At 27.4% G+C, this 22,271-nt stretch overlaps 6 protein-coding genes across 12 annotated transcripts; 3 read left to right on the top strand and 3 right to left on the bottom strand.

Moving 5' to 3' along the window:
- Nucleotides 1-1,170: 1,170 nt before the first annotated feature.
- On the bottom strand, nt 1,171-5,284 carry LOC116430405 (uncharacterized). Its single transcript, XM_031984493.2, has 9 exons — nt 5,138-5,284; nt 4,248-4,578; nt 3,999-4,140; nt 3,657-3,865; nt 3,440-3,586; nt 3,057-3,292; nt 2,787-2,972; nt 2,554-2,716; nt 1,171-2,474 (listed from the first exon to the last, which is right to left on the bottom strand). Exons 2-9 carry the CDS (start codon nt 4,401-4,403, stop codon nt 2,442-2,444), a joined length of 1,272 nt encoding a protein of 423 aa, XP_031840353.1. The 5' UTR covers nt 4,404-4,578; nt 5,138-5,284; the 3' UTR covers nt 1,171-2,441.
- Nucleotides 5,285-5,391: 107 nt separating this feature from the next.
- LOC116430407 (putative inositol monophosphatase 3) lies at nt 5,392-7,147 on the top strand. The gene is made up of 5 exons (XM_031984495.2): nt 5,392-5,632; nt 6,039-6,287; nt 6,373-6,533; nt 6,591-6,708; nt 6,779-7,147. The coding sequence occupies exons 1-5, from the start codon at nt 5,392-5,394 to the stop codon at nt 7,018-7,020; spliced, it is 1,011 nt and encodes a 336-aa protein (XP_031840355.1). The 3' UTR covers nt 7,021-7,147.
- On the bottom strand, nt 7,124-9,175 carry LOC116430406 (uncharacterized). The gene is made up of 3 exons (XM_031984494.2): nt 8,664-9,175; nt 8,041-8,399; nt 7,124-7,962 (listed from the first exon to the last, which is right to left on the bottom strand). Exons 1-3 carry the CDS (start codon nt 8,786-8,788, stop codon nt 7,403-7,405), a joined length of 1,044 nt encoding a protein of 347 aa, XP_031840354.2. The 5' UTR covers nt 8,789-9,175; the 3' UTR covers nt 7,124-7,402.
- A 559-nt stretch (nt 9,176-9,734) lies between these two features.
- ais (DExD-box helicase 52) lies at nt 9,735-15,239 on the top strand. 2 transcript variants are annotated; one of them, XR_004235698.2, is made up of 12 exons: nt 9,735-9,962; nt 10,048-10,293; nt 10,368-10,553; nt 10,655-10,910; nt 10,991-11,063; nt 11,157-11,360; nt 11,430-11,520; nt 11,612-11,734; nt 11,809-11,959; nt 12,037-12,112; nt 12,179-12,341; nt 12,423-12,568. XR_004235698.2 is itself a non-coding variant. In XM_031984491.2 (12 exons), exons 1-12 carry the CDS (start codon nt 9,876-9,878, stop codon nt 12,571-12,573), a joined length of 1,812 nt encoding a protein of 603 aa, XP_031840351.2. In that variant the 5' UTR covers nt 9,735-9,875; the 3' UTR covers nt 12,574-15,239. The 2 variants fall into 2 exon arrangements, 1 of the variants encoding a protein (XP_031840351.2); XM_031984491.2 differs by having other exon boundaries at nt 12,174-12,341; nt 12,423-15,239.
- On the bottom strand, nt 12,995-18,488 carry hfw (leucine-rich repeat domain-containing protein hfw). Of its 6 annotated transcripts, none has more exons than XM_031984528.2 (8): nt 18,304-18,488; nt 16,413-16,691; nt 15,613-15,927; nt 15,355-15,524; nt 15,056-15,238; nt 14,663-14,821; nt 14,459-14,575; nt 12,995-14,403 (listed from the first exon to the last, which is right to left on the bottom strand). In XM_031984528.2, exons 1-8 carry the CDS (start codon nt 18,458-18,460, stop codon nt 14,131-14,133), a joined length of 1,653 nt encoding a protein of 550 aa, XP_031840388.2. In that variant the 5' UTR covers nt 18,461-18,488; the 3' UTR covers nt 12,995-14,130. The 6 variants fall into 6 exon arrangements, with proteins under 6 accessions (XP_031840388.2, XP_031840393.1, XP_031840392.1 ...); XM_031984533.2 differs by having other exon boundaries at nt 16,413-16,652; nt 18,243-18,394; XM_031984532.2 differs by having other exon boundaries at nt 16,413-16,689; nt 18,243-18,389.
- Nucleotides 18,489-18,958: 470 nt separating this feature from the next.
- On the top strand, nt 18,959-21,204 carry LOC116430421 (arf-GAP with dual PH domain-containing protein 1). The gene is made up of 7 exons (XM_076368995.1): nt 18,959-19,040; nt 19,697-19,922; nt 19,997-20,195; nt 20,284-20,643; nt 20,710-20,951; nt 21,012-21,075; nt 21,157-21,204. Exons 1-7 carry the CDS (start codon nt 18,959-18,961, stop codon nt 21,202-21,204), a joined length of 1,221 nt encoding a protein of 406 aa, XP_076225110.1.
- Nucleotides 21,205-22,271: the final 1,067 nt, after the last annotated feature.

Genomic DNA, 22,271 nt, shown 5'->3' with positions numbered 1-22,271 from the left:
TTTTTCATACAAGACAAGTGAAACATACCGAAATATTAAGTAACATGGAAAAAAAATTGAAATTATCTGAGAAAAGAAGGAGAATCGAACTTGGAATTGGTATTTACTTAAAAAGACTGTATGCTTCATCATACTATTACTTAGTGTATTAAAAAATATACAATCATAACTTTTTTTTAACCAATTAGAGTGTTCAACAAGATGTTACTCGAATATCAATATCAAATCAAGAAGAAACATATAATGCATTTGTCTGAACACATGTTTGAAACAATTGTTTATCAACTCTTGTATCACGTTTAAAATCTTTAAATGGTGATATAATTCAGTCTATTAAATAATATGCAAAAGGCTGATAAATATCATACCTTGTAGAAACTATATATTTATAGCTTTATAGAATATCACAATTAACGTATTATTTTCATGAAAAAGAAAGGTAATTATTTAATCTGTAATCTGTGTATATTGTCGAAATTTTTAAGAAACTTATTATTTGAACGATTTAAGTTATGTTACAATAGGTTATTAAAATTGTTCCCTATTCCTGTGCATTTGTATAATTATAAAAGGTATATATTATATACTATTTATGAAAAACGAACTAAAATTTTGTTTATTTCTTATTTCTCTTTAATTACTAAAAATACAAAGTATATACATTTCTATTTCATATTGAAGTTATTTTCTCTTCAAACGTCAGATGTAATATGTTGTAAAATTTTGGAGAAAAGAAATAAATGACAAATTTTTTTCTAATACTTCTATTTGGTATACTATTTAGAACTATGATGAATCTGAGTCAAATAGTTTTTTTATGTCATCTCAAAGTTCTGTACAATTTTATTTGATAATTTTTCAGATATTCAAGGTAGAAACCAAACTGATAGACCAATTTATTTAAAACAAAAAAAATGAAAAGAAACCTCAGAATTTAGTTTTCTGTATCACTGCCATATAGAGTAATTTAATTAAATTAGTTGTATTAATGACTTACATTTAAAGATTCAATTGAGTGTATATTACATTATATTTAACAAAAGAAGGCATATACAATTATGCATTTAAATTAACGAATCAAGGAATAACAGAGATTATAAGAAATATTAAAGATTTACAAGGAAGAAAATTAAAAAGTATTGTAAAAGTAATAAGTTAAATGTTTATTAGATATGTTGAGATACTTGTACAAAAAGCAAAGGAAGTGGATATTGGTAAATATGTAAGAAATGTAACATTCTGTGTACATTTGGGAATTGTTCTATCAAAGAATCTTTCCCTTCTGTATAAATATCTAAATAATTTGTTTGTGCGCTTAGACCTTTCGTATATAGACAGTTTCCTCGAAAATTGATATGTAAATAGTATATACCACTGTTCAATGGCAAATATTAATGTTCTCATAGAAAGTGAAGTATTAAACACCTTGTATGTGTATGCAAATTATATAATATGGTAATTCATGTATATGTCGGTATAAATATTGTATATTATTTTAGTTTGTAATTACACCTGTTAAAGCTTGTTACATTGTTAAAGTTGTCGATATGTATATAATATACAAAACAATTGCAGAGAAAACACAATTGAATTCATTAGTAATTTGTATTAGATAATGATTGTTAAAGCAATTAAAAAACAATTTAAATCGTATTAAAAGTGAAATGGTATTTTAATTTCTAATCTTTAATGCGTTAAAAAATGTCAACTTCGTAACGTTAAAGCCATTAACAGATTCAATATTATCTAATGAGGATACCCAGAGAATTGTAATAATTGAAATTATAAGAGTTACGAAGTAAAACCAATTTTGTACATACAGCCTCGAGAATTGATATTTTCAAGAAGTGAGTTTCCGCTTACAATTAAATAAGAGTATACGAATAATTTGAATTTCATTTTTATATATACAAAAATTAAAATTAATTGTACAAGGTAAAAAGTATTCTGAAAAAGATTAACTTCTATAAATAATACATGCTGTAAAAGCAAGATAATCAGGTTGAATGAATGTCATGAATGTTGAAACATTTGGCAATATTTGTAAAGTTCAAGTACTTACATTGTTTCTTGTATAAAAGGTATACATACATTGTTACAATATTATGTATTTATTATCATTCCAAATATTAATATTTCAGAGTTACTGATCAATTCAATACAAATAATATTTAGATACTTAGACTCAATTAAATATGAACATACTTGATTATGTAAAAATATTGTTAATATATGTAATTAAATGAGGTATGGAAAACTAACCAGTCTTAAACTTCATTACCTATATGCTTGTACAATTTATTATTTATATAATTTTTACTTAAATAAAAAAAATTAATAAAATATTAATAAATAAAATTACATTCTGTGTATTATACGAAAATAATCAATGAATGTTTCTATCTTATGTAAAGGAAGGTAAGTATACACGTTTATATTATTCATTTAATTGCATCTTCCCACAAAGCTTTCTCCTGTTAATATAGAAAAAATTATAATATGTAATATTAATTGGATTCATATATCTACATACATACTTATTATTCAACTTACATTTGATATTTCATTATCATAAATATCCTGATAATTTTTAATAAGCACTGAAGTTTCTTCTTCTAATTTTTTTATAACACTTTGCATTTTCTTCAATTTTAAACAATCTTCGTTGTGCTGAATTTGTTCTTCTTTAAACTTCTGTTCATAATTTTCCTTTTCACTGCAATTCAAATGAATTTTCATAACTTTGACAAAGAATATAAATATTGATATAGCACATTTCATTATACCGTAACAACTGTGAATTCATATTTCGGAAAGATGTAAGACGTTCTTTATATTGCATACGGAAATCATCTATTTCACTCTCTTTTCCTTTATCTTTCTGAGTTTCTAATCTTTGTTCAAATTCTTTTATATCTGCTCTAAGTATTTCAACCTGCTTTTTAATATTATCTCCTTGTGCACTTACTTTCCTGAAAACAAATATTCCATCTTTTTCTATATTTGTACTTCTAATATAAATATACATATATATACACAAATAACAAAATTAGTACTTTAACAGTTCATCTACATCTTTTACTTCGTTAAACTTATCTAGTTGTTTTTGGATGAAACCTAGAACTGTTTTTAGTTGTTCAAATAAATTCTTCTTATCCTGGAATGCTTCCCGCATTATGTCACGTTGCTTGATCTTTGCATTTTGTTGTTCTTCCAAATTTTTCAAACGCGCATTATACTTCTCAGGAGATTTTACAATCTCAGATTGCAATTCTGCTATGGTTTTGCTTAACTAGAATAACATATAAATTACTTTTTAAATACTTTTTTGGTGCACGAAAATTTGATCTATAGATTTTTGGATATTGCATATTAATTCTTAATTGATTCTTTTATACAAATTTACTCTATGTTGATTTCTTTTTACTTATCAACTTACATTTGAAGTTTCTTTTTTATAAGATTCAAAAACTTCATCTGTTTGTTGTTTATATTCTTCTGCTATAGTCATTTCTGCCATTTGTTTCATGGATATCTCTTTATTTTTTGCATGTTTTAATTGTATTTTTTGAATTTCAGCATTATACTGAAAAAATGAAAATGATATGTAGAAACATGAAGTTAATATATTATATTAAGTAAATGAAAAATTTTACTTTATCCTTTAACGATAATTGCTTTCTTATGTAAGATTCTTTTTCTTTTATAGCTCCTGTCAATTCATTTTTCTTTTCTAACATATCTTGTGATATTTCTGCTCTAGCTTTCATTTCATTTATTGTATCTTCTATTTCAGACTCTTTAGTAGTTGCATATAGTACAAAGTTTGAAAGAAATTTGGCTTGTTTACGTATTCTTTTTGAACCTAGGCAATGTAACATATTTATAATAACAGTAGTTTAATTGCTTTTTCTAATCATTTTATTCTTGTAAAATTATTGAAAAGCATAGTTTAGCGATATTCAATCACATTTTAATTTGTATTTGAAAATACATACCAGGACTAATGATATCTGTGATAGATAAATCTTTTATATATATGCGGTCACATATTTGTCCCATCGCAGTATGTAAATTTATAAGCCTAATTATGTCAGTATCCTCAAGATATGACATTACAACTTGTTGTTCCTTCGTTGGCTGTGACAGAATTTATGAAATATGAATTTGTGCAGAATTCTTAATTTCAATGTTGAATATGAGTAAACACACGTAAAATAAGAAAAAAACAAGTATTATAATCTTACTTTGTCAATAGTATCAACATCAATATAAAATCTTCTCAAAAATGTGTTGATTAAATTGACAACATATTCTTCTGTTGGATTTTTCAAATCGTTTATACTCGAAGGAAGATGTGCGTCGAGTAGAATGTTGTGAATTTGTTCTATATCTGAATCCATATTTCAAAGTACGATTCTGTATTCCTTATATTGTCAATATAAACCGATGAAATTAACGTAATTGAAACAACAGTTTTCTTTCAAATTTATTTGAATTCTGATCCATGCGCAGACGCTACGTCTGTACGCTTTAAGGCAGCTTTTTAATTCACGGGAAGCTTGTTCGATAATTTAACTGTGGAGGGTGTTAAATAATTTATTGAAACCTCCTTGGACGATAGTATTAACTAAACAATTATTAAGCTCGTTACATTTTTTAACTTGAATGAAATTTGTTTATTATGTATTGTTTTACTGAATTTAATAATAGTGCCGACGATAATGTATGAATAAATCTGACAGCCAATCCATTATCATGATTTAATTTCACAAATCTTAAGCTGCCTATTTAGTCGACAATTTAAACTGCAAAGTTTACATGATGTTTGAACTATTTTTATATGTATATATCGTCTGTGCTTAACTAATAACCTATTTATAGGCTAGAACAAATACATACATATTATTGAATACTGTATTTACTATATTAAAATTTTCGGTATTTATTTCACTAAAGTACATATAATGAATAAATTTTGTGGAACATATAATACAAAAATTATTTAATATGTTGTATGAGATACCAAACATTTGCAAATAATATTATACATAACTGTAACTGTAACTGTATAAACAATAAACACAATTGATGTGCATTCAATAATTATTTAAATAGAAATTTATGTTTATATTACCTTGATAAAATAGTAACTATTTTACAATAGGGTATATATTCTTTTATTTCAAACATAGCGCTCATAGTATCAACGCCATTGAATGAATCTAGCGAAATTTCATTCATTGAAACATGTAAATACATAGTGCAAAGGCTAGTATCATTAATATATACAAATACATTAAAAATGGCCGCATATTGGACAATTAAAATGTTTGGCATATGAATTAAGTCAAAAAAATAAATCAAGGAAACTTAGGATAGTGTTTTACAATGTATATCAGAATGAGTGTCCGTACAAGGAGAACGATTTGTTGTGGAATTATTCTGTTATTAAGTGTTTTGTATTTGTACACAAATCGGACTTTGTATACAAGTGTACGTGACAGAAATGTTTCTTTAAAGTTGCTTCTTAACGCTGCGATAAAGGCATCCGAACTCGGCGGTTCTGAAGTTATAGCAGTTCACGATCAAGTTAAATTTGAAATCGAGAGTAAAGGAAAAACAAAAGAAGGTAAAATGTTTGTGCTATCTATTAACACTTGCAGATACACAAAATAAATTACTCAAAAATTATAATGAATACAATGTAGTTAATACTAAAACCCAATTTTTTTTTATTACATGACTTTACAGTTATTACCTTAAGAATTTTGTTATTGTATGATATTTATTACAAATGTACGTAAACTATAAGTAGCTGAAGATCAAGATTACTTTAAGTGCGCATGATTAACAATAAAAAGTATCTCATTTTATTTAAAATAGTTAAGATCACTAATATATCTTAAGAAAAAAAATTCTATTTTATATACTTTCTCATTGTCATGAATAATAAATTTCTAAAATGAAACACATAAGTGAAATTTGTATAATATACTCATAATTATAAAACATGATTTTATTTTGAAACCTGAAAGGTGTAAATGATCTAGTAACAGAAGCAGATTATAGATCACATTGTGCGATGTATCACTCTTTGATAGAGGCATTCCCAGGTATAACAGTAATATCAGAAGAAACATCAAAAGACTGTGATAAAGTTACAGTATCCAACATAAAAGACTCAGTTGATAACTTAATCGATTATAAAATTCAAGATGAAACTGTGAATGCAAATGACATAACAGTATGGATTGATCCCCTTGATGCTACAAAAGAATTTACAGGTGTTTTCATACTATAAAATCTAGATTGTTTATTATTGATCAAAAATATCAATGTCTATTACTTATTAATTTCTGTTTAATCCAGAAAATTTATTACGATATGTTACAACTATGGTATGTGTTGCTGTTAAGGGAAAGCCTATAATAGGTGTTATTTATAAACCATTTGAAACAAAACAAAACTCGAGTCTCTTTTGGTCATGGACCAATCATGCAGTGTCCCGAAATTTACAAGTTCTCCCCAAGGTAATGCAACCGAAAAGTTATTCAGATAAATACGTTAAATGATATTTTTAAAAATAGGCAGATGAAGAGAGAACACCAGTCTTAATTGTATCACGAGCACATGCTGGGCAAGTTCATAATGTTACCAAAATTGCATTTGGTAATGGTGTTGATATTATTTCTGCAGCTGGTGCAGGTAATATTAATTTAATCATTTATCTTGTTCCTTAATACTCATTAATTTGCATTTTTAAATGTTTATTTAGGCTACAAGTTCTTAGAAGTTATAAGTGGAAATGCAACTGCATATGTTCACATAACGACAATTAAAAAATGGGACATTTGTGCAGGCACTGCGATTCTTACATCTCTCGGTGGCACTATCACGCAGTTATTCGACCAACAAATGATAAATTTTGGTCCTAGTGATTCCAAAGTACTTACAGGTGGTCTTTTAGCCACTATGAATAATCATGTCTGGTATTTAGACAAATTTTCAAATATTTAATATAAAATATGAAACCTTAAATGTAATTACAAGTATTCAAATTACTCTTCCTATGACAACAAATGAATCTTCCATGTTGAAAAATTTAATACCAGAAAACCAATTAAAGTGATCATTTTGAAACGTTTATTTACAAATTGTTTCCTTAAATAAATGTATTCTGTATAACAATTTTGTATTACAGACAATTACTACTGTATTGTTTGTCGAATTCTCTACGTTTCATACATTACAGACAATCACTAATACATTTTAAAGTATTTCTTTTACTCATTAGTATTTTGGATGTTCTAAATTTATGTATAATAAATGGAATTAATAATCGTAAATAATTATACATTTTATATAAAAAAATGTCAAAAGCAAATGTAAATTTTTCAAATTAAGCTATCTTTACTTTTCCATCAGAAATTGATATTCCTGATACTTTTTTAAATTTTTTATTAAATCTAGCTGTTGCTTTCTCATTTGTTACTTCATCTGAACAAAAGCTCATGTATTGTGAAATTACTTTTTTCTGTAATTTCTTTAAGGAAATTTCCCCTTTACTTTGTACAACGTTTAATATAGTATCTTTCCAATCAAATGTTGGTTTCTCATTAGTTTGTTCTTCGTTGCATTGGTTAACTAAAGACTCAGAAAGTACAACACTTTTACTTTTCTTTTTAGGAACTGATTCTACTACTTGATCTTCTACAGATATGGTATTAAGTTTTTTGTTTGATTCAGAATCTACTGACTGATCACCCTCCACTTCATTTGCTTTTCTTTTCTTAGATTTCTTCTTTTTACTAACATTATTAGTATCATTGTTACTATTATTTTGTTGTTCTTCATTCTGAGTTTCTCTGCATATATTTTCATTATTTTGATTTTCAACTATATTATTCTCTTGATGTTTACCCACATCATTTTTGTCATCCACTTTATCATGTGCATTACCTATTGATGTATTAAACATAAAATATTTACAAAACGACTGATCTGATTTGTAATAAAACTGTAAAAAGTAATGCTTACCATTTTGCAGTTGTTGCTTTGATGTTGTAGTTTGTACATTATTTTTGTAAACAGATTCCAATTTGTCCCATACACTATCAACTACAGTTGGATTTGCTTTCTGACCTATAGCATTTTTAACAAAATTTAAAAATTTAACTTTTTTTCTTGGAATATTTTCATACTTTGATAAAGAGTTCAAAAAATGTCTTTCAGCGTGTGATAAATTTGTTGCACTATTCAAAACAGTTTTAACTATATTGATCCATTCTTGTTGCTTTCGTTCTCCTTTATTTGTTCCAACTTTTGGAACATAGTCTTTTCCTCCATACCGTTCAGCTTCCGTTATACACTTTGTATGAGCTACATATTCTTCTCCTCTGAAAGTAATAAAATACTTAATAATACAAAGTTAAATATTTTACAGTTATAAAAGTTGTTGAAAAAACTAACTATTTATAAAAACTCTACATTTCATAACCTAATAATTTAACAAACGGTAATAATGAAATAAAATTAAGTGTAGTATACATAAATATAAAAATATTATTAATAATTAAACATAATCGTTACGTTATATTTCTCTGGATCGGAAGGGCATTATCATCTAATATGTATTAAATTTTTATTTTATTTATAAATACCGGAAATCTTTGAAGCAGTCAACGCAGGTTAAAAACGGTGCTGTACGACATTGAAATTCGTAGTGTTTGGCAACTTTTGGTTTCTGTAATGTTTCTCCACAATGATTACAAGTAAATACCACCATTTTCTACACTATTTTATATTAAGCTCACAGAACTTATTAAAATAAAAATGCGGATCAACAATAAATAAATAAATGTTGGTTAGTAATCCGTGAAATGTATAACAGCGTCGCCGTTAGTCTTAATATAGGATATGCTATTCCCACGTGTACGGCTGCTAAAACTACCTTAGGTTGCTACGGGTACATAGAATGTAATCTAATATTTCCTATCTATTTTCGGTAAACAATTCTTAAATGAAATTGAATTACAAATATATTTTGAAACTATTGAATGATTAATGCAAGTCCTACGCGTCTACGTTATTTAATTGATTGTTAAACAATTAATTGTTATATTTCTGTAACATTTAATTAAATAAACGTCTGAAAGATGTATTAGCGTCATCTAACGACAAAAATATAGTACTATTTAAGACTGATTACAAACTTAAGACTCGTGTCACAGATTTAAGATCTGTAGTACAAACTTTAAATCTGTGCTGTAAGACAAAAAATTTATAATTTAGAAAGCTAGCTCTTTGTGGCTGGTAACAAAATCATTAAAGCAATTTTACTTCTTATCCAGCTTGCATCTTAAGGTTGTTAAAATTAAATTATAAATATTAATATTTTGTTTTATACGGTACCACTTGTGTTATCCTTTACGAAGATAACTGAATGAACTAAACGGATTCTTTGACATCCGATTTCTATAAACAAAAAAGCAACAGGTTGATAACATATATTTAAAACAAGGTCTGCTTATATAGTTAGATTTGTTGATGAATTTCACTAGCATATCCACCATATTTGTTATTACGCGTAAAACAATAAATATTAGTAAATAGTAAATACCAGTTGTTAATATATAACATCAATTTATTGAAATTTTTTAAAAATCTCGTAATTGTTTTATATTTTTCAAAAATGATATGTACATGTGGTACAATACTTTTCGAAAAGTAATCTCTAATGCGCATGCGTAAGTACTTACTGCTAGTTTAGTGGAAATACTCTACAGTTAAAGAAATAAAATTAAATGTGGTTCCGAGTGATTACAAGCACGTGTATTAAAATTATATGAAGGTTATTAAATAGAAAAGTAAAAATGGATGCTTATGAACTTTTTCAAAAACTTTCTACTGGTGCAAAATTTGATAAGAAACGTTTTTCTGCTGATGCACAAAGATTTCAGGTACTCATTGAAAATTTTAAACTTCTGGACATAGCACAAACATAAGAAAGTTTTTAGTTTCATAAATCTTGTTTTGTTTCGATAGCTTATTAAAAAACAGCCTGAAAATGTGGCGAAACACGAAGAAAAATGTACTGAAATACCTAATGAAAACTGTTCAGTGGTATCTACAAAACGAAAACATGATACAGAGGAGGAGGAAATTAACAATACCAATCAATTAATATTACTTAATGGAATATCTATCTCTAAAGATGGGATTAAAATGAAATCCAAAAAGCATAAAGAATCTTTGACTATAGAAAATCAGCTAAAGTTGGAACAGGAAAAGGTTGGAGAGGTTCTGTTATTATTTTAGATTGAACGTCTTTAAAGATAAACAGAGACATTATTTTGTTTATGTAGGTTAATCAATTTCGTAATGAACACCGCATAAGCGTTACAGGCAGTCGTGTACCTAAACCTTTATCAACATTTATGGAATTATCTGAAGTTTATCATGTTGCTGAACGTTTAATAAATAATATTATGAATCGTGGTTATGTACATCCCACAGCAATTCAGATGCAAGCTATGCCTGTTATGTTGCAAGTAAAGTAAATGTAACATATAACATTTCTTTTGATACAATAACAATTAATTCTAAAGAAGGATATAAAATTTATGATTTTTTTGAATCATAATGAAAACAGGGTAGACAAATATTGGCTTGTGCACCAACAGGATCTGGTAAAACTGCAGCATTTTTGTCCCCTATAATCCATCATCTAGGTGGACCACAAAAAAAGGGGTTCAGGGCTATTATTTTAAGTCCCACAAGAGAATTAGCCAAACAGACATACAGGGAATGTTTATGCCTTAGCGAAGGTTATAACTTTAAAGTACATATTATAAGTAAAGTTAGTCAAGCATTAAGTAAATATGGACCTAAAAGTTCGCAAAAATTTGGTTAGTATCTACTGTATACAGAATTTTAGTTTTAATAAAATTGATTTGTAATTAAATACCATTTTAATACTATTTTGTAGATATATTAATTACTACACCAAGAAGAATAACATTTCTTTTAAATCAAGATCCACCAGCTATTTCTTTAAACAAGTAAGCAATGAAAATATGATTTACATGCTTCATAAATTTCATGTCAATTTCATTTCAATAAATCATACTAAATGTACAATCCAATTTCCATAGCATTGAATGGCTAGTTGTAGATGAGGCAGACAAACTTTTTGAAGATGGAACACGGAGTTTCAAAGATCAATTAGAAGAAATTTTGAAAGCATGTACAAATAAGAATTTACGCATTGCAATGTTCAGTGCAACCAATACACCTGTAGTGACAAAATGGTGTCGGCATAATTTAAAAGGTCTTATAACAGTTACTGTTGGTCACAGGTTTGTAGTAACTTTTAAAAAGAGCTTATAATAAATAATTATATTTATCATTATTATTATTTTTTACAGAAATGCTGCAACTGATTTGGTTGAACAAGAACTTCTGTTTGTTGGAACAGAGAGAGGAAAACTTGTAGCACTTAGAAATATTATTCAAAAGGTAATATTGTGTACAACAATTTCATGTTTTCTCTTTTTAAGATTTTTTAATTCATATATTTTATTGAATTATATCGTTTTATTTTATGAAGGGAGTATTACCACCTGTACTAATATTTGTACAAAGTAAAGAAAGAGCTCAAGAATTATTTAACGAACTTATATACGATGGAATTAATGTAGATGTTATTCACGCTGATAGAACACAAACGCAGGTATATTTCTTTTTGTACAAATTAATATATGACAGAATATCTGTTAACTGGAATAAATACTTTTTCCCTTATAGAGAGATAATGTCGTTCGTTGTTTTCGTGAAGGAAAGATCTGGGTTTTAGTATGTACGGAATTAATGGCAAGAGGTATTGATTTCAAAGGTGTAAATATTGTCATTAATTATGATTTTCCACCATCTGCTATTTCTTATGTTCATAGAATTGGTACGTACCATACCAAATTTAATGTAGTTGCATGTATTTAAACGTTTTAATCAACATATTTCTTTAAATACTAATAGGTCGTACTGGTAGAGCTGGGCATAAGGGAAAAGCAATTACTTTTTTCACTGAGCAAGATACTCCAAACTTACGAAGGTAAGCATAAATCTTTGGAATTAACAGAATACCTATAGATTCTGTTGTATTAATATTTCAGTATAGCTGCTATAATACGAGCATCTGGATGCAATGTTCCAAACTACATGTTAAGTATAAAGAAACATAGTAAAAAGGAAAAACGGAAACTTGAGCAAAAAGCTCCTGCTAGAGAAAAAATATCTACCATAGCAACATTTAAACGTAGATATGATAAAAGAACACCAAGGTATAATCCTTTAACATTAAAATGTTCAATGTAGGTAAACAAATAATCTCTTCAAAAATATGAACCTTATTTTTATTGCAGAAAATATATTACCAATAATAATGAAAAAAAAGAAGACAATTTGATAAATAAAAAAAATAAATATTTAAAAAAAGATAAGGAAAACAAAAATCTAAGTAAACGGAAAAAGACCCATAAATCAGAAAATGTTGTTTCATCTATTGAAAAATAATTAAAAGTTAAGTAAACATACGGCAAAGAATAAGAATATCATTAAACATGATAGAAATATAGTATCAAAGGCTCTTATAGTTACAAACAAAAAACTGTAATTTAAAAAAAACAAATGTGAATCAAGTATTTGTAAATGTATAACTTATCTGATAAGAATTTCTAAGTAAATTTTGTGAATAGATTTCATATTTTGTTATAATTATTTAGATTGTTTCATATTATTAAATAGTACTTGGTGAAAATAAATAGATCAATATAAAACGGAAAACTGAGATTTATGGAAAGAAGAGTTGAAATAAAAAGGATGTGGTCTAAAAATTAAGTCTGCATGGGCTCATCATAATACACATACAATGTTCCATCTGACATTTATACATGTACCTAATGAACAATGGATAAATATAAAAAGCAAGACAAGATTATTTTTTAAAAACATAAGCGTTATTTATTATAAATATTAACCATATTAATTATAACAAAGATTGAATAGGTACCTTTGTAAAACAATAGCCTTACGGAATTAATTATTGCTTTACATAATAATTACACATGACTTAGATAATGAATCATAACTTCATTCTATACTTTTATATCCGTTATGTACATTTCAAAATTAATAGAAAGCATTAATAGCAATATAAAATTTTCAAATTTTCAATTTATGCACGGATTAGTTGAACACCATAACTACTAAAGTGATAATTTATCACTATGACCAAGAATGTTAAATTACGAATGATAAACAATAACATAAATTAAAATTTGTTCTAAAAAAAAACTATCACATTTTTATTACATATGAACAATGTATATAATATAAAACTTATCTTGTATACATTATATGTATGATCATATATTTAGTAATAATGAAGGATCGCTGTTTAGTAAATAGATAATCAAAGTAAATTATTTCACGTGATAGGTGATCACGGAAACATTTCTGAATAATTGCATTGTAATTTTAGTGAACAATTTTTATCGTTAGATTTTATTTAACAATAAAAATCGATTGATGCTAAAAGTTATAAAACTGTATGAAAAAGCTAGGTTGCTACAGGAAGTCACAAAATCTTGAAAAAATTAATTATTTTTGTTTTAATTTTATATAATATAATACAACTATATAACTATATATGGGAAATTGATAGTTTATGCAAAGTAACTGTATATGTGGAATAATAAGATGTATCTATCTTTCAATTTGATTAATAGACTTTGATTGTTTTTTTACTTGTATGCATGTTATACGTGTGTGTGGAGATTCATACGAATGTGTAAGAAAGTAATTGTAAAAAATATTTAAGTTAATTTTCTTTCAATTAATTAAAAGATCGTCGAATTAAGTATAATTATCACTAAATAAATTTGCAAAATGAATGCAATAGAATTAAATGAGTCTTCAAAATTTGTTTGATCAACACTGTACTTGTTAACACAGCAAGAAAACTGTTTAAAAAATCATATAAACCTGTAGAGATTACATTAAATTATATTAAAATTCGTTTCACTTAAGTTTAATGAATTATTTTGCAGTAATGCAGTACAAATTATGTACTTAAGTTTCACATAGCCAGTCACAAGGTAATTTTGGCATTTTGTTCGCTGGCCATGGAAGATAACCTGCTGTTTTAAAGATCCAATAATCATAAGATACTTTAGCTATCAGACTTATCAAAAGAACCACTTCTGTAGCAATAATGTAGTAAATGTAATCTGTCCAGTCACCTGGATACACACACATCTTTGAAGGTTCTAAATCAACAACTTTTTCTTTGACATTTTCGCATAATACTTCATCCGAATCTAATATACGAGTTTGTAACCACACCTAAAAATATAATGATATGACATCTATAATTTCATATTCGTCATATAATATTTACCTTTAAATACTTAGCTGTATTACAATCACAATGCAGCTCATTTCCTCCGAGTTTCACATATCGCGAACTAATAAAACTTTTATCATGAGTGTTAGGACTCAAAATGTAAGTTGGAACCTGTATATTTAAATCAATACCAATATAATTATAAATTTTTCTTATATGCTATTAATTTATCATAAATCTATCACTGTTTTTACTTACAGATTTGATTTTGTTATATCGCAAACTCAGAAAAGCATAGTTATCTAAAAACTTAGAACCTTCTAGCTTGTTTATAGATGATATATTATTATAATCTGCATAAAATTCTCTTATGTCTTCGTAACATGGGTTGGTACTAAGATCATCTAATGCTGTAATCTATGACAGTGAACAAAAACGATTAAGATTATTTGATTGTGATTTCTATGAATTCAAATGAATTACACATATAATACACAATAATGCGAATAGCGCTACATCTTTTTCATGCAAAACCTTGTACATTATTGGATCCACCATAAAGGATAGCAAGAAGTAGCCATATACGTTTAGTAGAAATATTTTATAATATTGTTGACATAAACAATGCAAGAAACTATAAAATTTACGTACATTGTTGTACGATACATTCAAGGCTATGGTATTGCGAGGTAATTTTTCTGGTAATTCAGTGATCTGAATACCGCTACAATCCACATTTACTGCTAAAGTCGGTGGTTTACCTTGTAGAATATCGAATCTCCTAAAATTGCATTGGCACTGCCAAGTATCCCCTTTCGGACATTCAGTTTGTAACTGTTAACAGTAACACAACATTAAAATATTGAACATTGGATGATTATAACAAAGTGTTGCTTCATTGCACTTCAATATATATTAAAAGTATTGTTCACATCAGTTAAAAATATTACCAAACTAAGGTATCGAACTTGTTTCAAAGGAACTTGTTCAGTGGTATTGAACCAATGCCATGTTTTGCTTGCTGAACATACAGTTTCATTTTCACGATTAAAATTAATTTGTTTTTCTCCTGTCTTATTAATGTACTGGTAGATATCATGACACCAAAGTGTATTTGTCCCTAAGTATAAGAAATTATGTTACTCAAATGCTACAAAATGTTATTAAGAATAGCAAAAATGATTTTTCATGTATACTTATTTATGTACCTGAAATATCCAGCCAGAATTCACGACCATTCATTGTATTTAAGGCTGGTAAGTGTGTAAGATTGTTGTAAGACAAATCCAAAGTGGTAAGTTGAACTAAGCGAGTAAGTGAATTATTTTCTACTTCAATAAGAGCATTGTTTGATAAATTCAAGCATAGTGTTGGTGTCATCATTCGAAATTGTCCTTTCACACGATTAATTTTTCCATCGGTTATAGCAAGTGATTTTAATCTTCTCCATCGCTTTTCACTAACATTGAATACATCTAATGTTGCATTTCTTATGTGTATATGAGACACATTTGATGGAAATCCTGTAACATTTAAATTACTTATGAAAAATACTGTACTATAAATATTACTCCATGTATATTTGATAACTACTATTACTAAATATACATATACATAATCTAACATAAGAAATAATTGTTAACAGTCTACAATACTGATTTAAATTACTATGAACTATAAAATTACATCATCTACAACATGCAGTTAGTGCTAGCAAAAATACACTGATATTAAAGGTAAATTATATAAAATTAACATATAAAGATATTGAAAAGATGATAATTGAATAAAGAATTATTTTTGTAATATATTGGACATTAATAGAACTTGTCTAAAGCTACCATTAAAGTCAACTTTTTTATATTGCTTACATCTAGCTGTAATTGAAAGAGCTCTATGGAGTGTTCTATCCATGGTAGACTTTTTGCCAATAGTCCTTAGGAACCTCCATGATACTTAATATGTTAAATAATAAAATAATTAAATAATCAAATAATCTTATAATAACCTGCACAAGATAGCTCAGACTCGAAATTTCTAATATCCAAATTACAACAAAACACTGCAGTGCCTTCAGGATTATTATGGGCAAGAACAATTTTTGTACAGGAACATCCAGTTGTTTCAACATTAGGACATTCGCTAGACTGGCGATAAAAACATTGTTCTAAAACTCCACCAGAAATTCCTGTTATTGTACTTGATGATGATGTTTGTTGATCTTCTTCTGTTCGAGCACTTGCTACTCCTGCATACAAACACATCATTATGGTGAACCACTGCATCTGTAAAATTGTTATACAGATATTATGAAAATAAACAAATATAATTAACACATTGTACTTTAATCATTAAATACATTTCACATTCCTTATTATTATATAAGACATTAAGTCTTCAAATTATCATTATTATGGAAAATAAAAATTTAAACTTTGTTATTACTTTTCCGTAAAAATATTTTTGCAATAAATATAAATTAATAATACATATGCTTTAATTACCCTATTTTAATAATTTCAATCTAAAACGAAGTGTTAGGTATAAATTAAAGAAAATAAGTTTCTATCCGGTTAAAAGAACATTGTGTAGTACTTTTTTTCAATTCTTACTTTTATTTATTCAGCGTATTAATAGCGTACAAATGGCACAAACATTAATACTCGTCACTAAGAATTCGGATAAACTTTGATAAGTTAAAGCTACCATAACTAATAACTCTCTAAATTTTTATACTCTCTTAAGTTTTTGTTATGTACAAAAAACATTGTGATCGAGGTGCCACGAGGTAACGTAAACATTTCATACAATTCATTGTAACTATACTACATTGTATCAGCTGATCGTAACATTCATTGTATATTAAATCATAAACATTAAACCTTCCAAGAAACTGCTGAAATGTTCATATTTAAATCTGAATTATGATCAACGCATATTCCGTTTGTATACTTTCATTTTTAAAGAAATCGAAAAAATTGTACATACATTGTCATTAGTAATATTTAAAATGAATGCAAGATTAAAAATAAATGAACAAATGTTTTAATTTCAAGTTACCTTCATCTCGTAACACTGTTTAAAGTACAAAATTGTCAAGATCTACATTTTAACAAAATTCTTAAAATAATTTTGTCATCAATTTATGGTGACATATTGTCACACATACAACTGATACGGGATATTATAGTTTTTACAAGTAGAAGTAGTCACCATTGAAAATAAACAGAATTTTATTTTAGCAAGAAAAGACACGCATTGCGCATCCGAACTAAAAAGACATGGGTAAATTAATTCGGTTAGTTGACTCCGACACTTTGGGTCATATAGGTCGACCTATTAATGAATCAAAATTGGTTAGCTGCTGGCAGACCGCGTCACTTTATTACTCTCGTTGGCCTCCCATTTACAATAAATCACTACACATTTGGAGTTAAAGTTGGTCGATTTTACTGCTTTTTTCTTATATTTTATTTATTTTCTCTCATTGAAACTCTAAAAGAAATTTACGAAACAAAAAGATCTCCTGACGTTGCATCGAATACACAAAGAAAGTTTAAATAAAAGTTCAATAAAATTTGTTTCACACAAAAGTGAATAATGTAAATAAGTAGTGTCAATATCCATAGTATTCGTTGTTAAACTAGATGTGTAGATCAGCAATCAAATAAAAAAGTTATTTAGTATAAATCATCAACAGTATAGATTTAAAAAAAAGATGAATTTTCTATACTATATTAAATCAATTTAATATACGGCAACTGTTTTAATTATTTAATGTGAGAATTGCAAGAAATTAATAGACTAGAAAATAATATATTTTTGGTGATTTTGTTACCAAAGCATTTTTTGTTTCGCATAATCAATATTGATGTCGAAATTCGAGATGTGTTACTTATCCAAGATGTATGATGAAAAATGTGGTGAAAAATTTTGCTCCCAGAGCATATTGTATGTTAAAATGTTTTCAGTTCTCAAAAGACTGAGATCATTTATAAGACTCTTATCGACTGTTGGTAATTTTTCAACAAATTCAATTATATGTAATTTATACATTATTCAGAACATTGTCAGCTAGTTTGATCAGTAGCTTATACATTTTTGTCATAGATGGCGCAGTTAGATAATTTTAATCATGGCTCACTATGTACGGTAAATTACTACTTAAATATTATTGAAAATCGCCATAGCGGATATTAATGCATACTATCGATTTAAAAAATGTCATGAACAATTAAATGAAATATTTAATTTCAAGGTGTGCGATTTTATTATATTTTGCAGATACTTTATATACCATTGAATATAAAATTTCATAAGAGGGAACTTTAGTTACAGTTTGTGACTTTTGAATAGTCAGAGTGAAATGGATGTGTGTTTTGGCTATTTGTATATAAGATCATTAACTTTAAAAAGAAAATTCATTGAGATATGTTGCATTTGCAAGACCAACTGTATATACCGCGACATATTTTATGAGTGAGTTAACCTTCTTTCTATGTTAAATGATCTTTGCATGTATATATGTACATTACTATTTGTCAGTGTTTTAAGATGGCCGACTTGAATGAGAAGTTATTAACAGAACTCCTCAAAAAACCAGAAAATAACGTGTGTGCAGATTGTGGGGCAAAGAGTGAGTGGGTTTTTTAAGAAGATTTAAATATGTTTGTGAACCGCGATATAAAAGCATTAGAAAGGATTTGTTTAGAATCATATTAACTATTTAATGTTCAAATTTGAAACCTTGTTTTTGTAACTTCGTTTACTTTCAAATATAAGGAAATCTGATTTAAAACAATGTGAAAGTTCAACTGTCAAATGCAATGATAAACCTCTGTAATAAATATCATTAAAAAATATTGTTGTTACTAGTTAAGAAAACTTCTCTATTTATTTTGTGATATGTGATATGTTAATGGATCGTCATAGAATTTAACGAAATAGATACATTTTTATTAAAGTTTAAACATCTGAGTTATTATTATAATAATGCACTCCATAATGTAGAAGAAATATAAAAAAAATGTGCATTATATTAAAAAACAATTTAAGTTATGTCTGTATCTAATAATAAAGAAATTTCATTTACATGTTTTTTTGGTTTGTTATGTTTATTCACCTTTCTTATTATAAAACATATTTTTACAAGACTGTGCATTTTGTTGTATAATTACCTTATATCTATAAACATTTGTTAGAGATAAATTTCTATAAATTAGAGACTTAGAGATAAATTTTGATTAAAAGATAAGAAGTAATTTTATTCGGTTAATTCGAATCAAATTCCAGATCCAGAATGGGCTTCTTATAACATAGGAATATTTGTATGCACAAGATGCGCTGGCATACATAGATCAATGGGAGCACATATTTCTAAAGTAAAACACTTAAAATTAGACAGGTGGGAAGATTCTCAAGTAAATAGAATTAGAGAAGTTGGTAATGTGGTTGCTAGACTTCATTATGAAGAACGTGTACCACCATGTTATCGTAGACCAAGTCCGGATGCACCGCAGTAGGTTCTCATACATAAATTTCAATTAAATAAAATTATAATATTTTAGAAAATAATTTTTTTGTAATTATTAGAGTATTAGTGGAACAATGGATAAGAGCAAAATATGAGAGGGAAGAATTTTGTCATCCAGAAAGACAGAATCATTATGTATCAGGGTTCATGGAGGGATTTCTTATGAAACGAGGTAAAGAAGATTCACGATATCATCCTCGAAAATTTGTGCTTTGCGAAGCAGAAGATACATTAAAATATCATGTTAAAGAAAATAAGGTATGTAGATATTGATTATTATACAAATCTGAAATATTGCCCATAAACATTATATATTCAATGTTTTTAACGACCTCTTTGTTATAAGGAACCCAAAGCTGTTCTTAGAATATCAGAGTTAAATGTAGCTTTTGCTCCACCTAAAACTGGTAATCAAAATAGTTTACAAATTTCGTTCATGAAGGATGGTACAACAAGACATATTTATGTATACCATGAAGATCCAGAAGTAATCACAAATTGGTATTTAGCAATACGATGTGCAAAACTGCATCGTTTAAAGGTGGCCTATCCTGGAGCAACTGAAGCAGAGTTACTTTCACAACTTACCAGAGATTTTTCCCGTGAGGGATTTTTGTGGAAAACTGGGCCTAGGCATACAGATGCCTATAAGAAAAGATGGTTTACATTAGATGGCCGTAAACTTATGTATCATGATGATCCAATGGTATGTACATGATAATTAATATATATGTATGCAATATTTACTTAATGTATTTTATTTCATTTAAAGGATGCACATCCAAAAGGGGAAATATTCTTGGGTCATTCTTCAGATGGTTTTGCTATAAAAACAGGAGTACCACCAGGTGCAAGAGATCAAGGATTCTCATTTACTCTTGAAACACCAGACAGAACCTATCTACTTTCTGCTCAAAGTGACGATGATAGAACACAGTGGATAAATGTGATACAAAAGGTCATAGAAAAGCCGCTTACCCCACAAGATGCAACTGGTGAGTTTACAATTGAAAAGTAAAAAGATATCTAAAATATATTATGTGTATGTAACTGATTTTGATTGAATATTTATAGTAGCAGCACGTCTTATAAGAAAACGCACAGCAAGTGGAACAATGAATATATTTTCTTCTACAAGGTAGGGCTGGATCCCTCTTAGGTGCCTTTCTTAATTGTTAAAAGTTAACATTACCTAAACAAATGAATTGGGCTGTATCAGGAGATTATCAAGCAAGTAGATTACTCGACGTGCATGATGAATGGGTAACGTGTTATAATCGCAAAACAGCGAAGTGTGTGAGCACGCACACACGCTGGCACGCACGCACGCACGCACACATACACACAAACACACACAGATAGGAAACACGCAAATATACGTATATATTTATTCGTAACCATTAGACTGCGGATATGTATGTAATCTTACATTTTCGTAGATCAATTTATGAAAATAAAAACGACGGAAAATTTGATTTCTTTTATTACAAGCTTCGTTATGTTACACGTTAAATATTAAATGGAAATTGTATTCAATACTATAATGATTGAAAATTTATTATATTATTGTATATGAATGTAAGCTATAAATGTATACGAATCCGCAGTTTAGTAATCATGCACGTTATATCATACACCTTATGCATATATAAAGTATTATAAAAACATCTTTAAAATTAAATTGAATTTTAGAAAATAATTGAGACTATTCGCGTATAAATATGATTATGTTGTATTTACAAACGAACATTATACTGAGGTATGAACATTTGTGTTAATTCATGTCAAAAGATCAGATTTGCTTTATTATATTATGAAGTATTGAACATATGTATATATGCATAAGACCAAAGAAAATGGATTGTAAAAAAACTATGATACGCTCTTCAATGATACTTTTACCGCGTAATGCTTATTGCTTGCTGTCGAATCAAGCTATCAGTATTATAGCACTATATCAAACAAATTTTTACTTAACAATAATACTGTCTATGATATTTATTAGTTGATAATTGGAAATTTACAATTTTGTAGAACGTATAATAATTTTGCTTTGAAATTTTTGAGTACACATTGTATAATATAATATACGAAAGGATCGACGAAATTAAGTTCAAATATTAATTTGTAGTTTTCTTTTACTTTCATTGTGCTCACTTATCATTTTTCTGTATAGAGATAATAAATTTTTAAGGCCTAGTAGTTGATTTTTCTATAAGAACGCGAAAGAAATAGAAAGTCCATTCAATCGAAGTCGAATTCAATTATAAATGTTGTGTTGTTGTAGATATGCGTATATTATGGGTTTAATCCATTCTAGCTTTTATATGGACA

The sequence above is a fragment of the Nomia melanderi genome, chromosome 7 (genome assembly GCF_051020985.1).
Source record: "Nomia melanderi isolate GNS246 chromosome 7, iyNomMela1, whole genome shotgun sequence".
Classification (NCBI taxonomy): domain Eukaryota; kingdom Metazoa; phylum Arthropoda; class Insecta; order Hymenoptera; family Halictidae; genus Nomia; species Nomia melanderi.
This window is presented reverse-complemented; position numbering and strand designations above follow the sequence as displayed.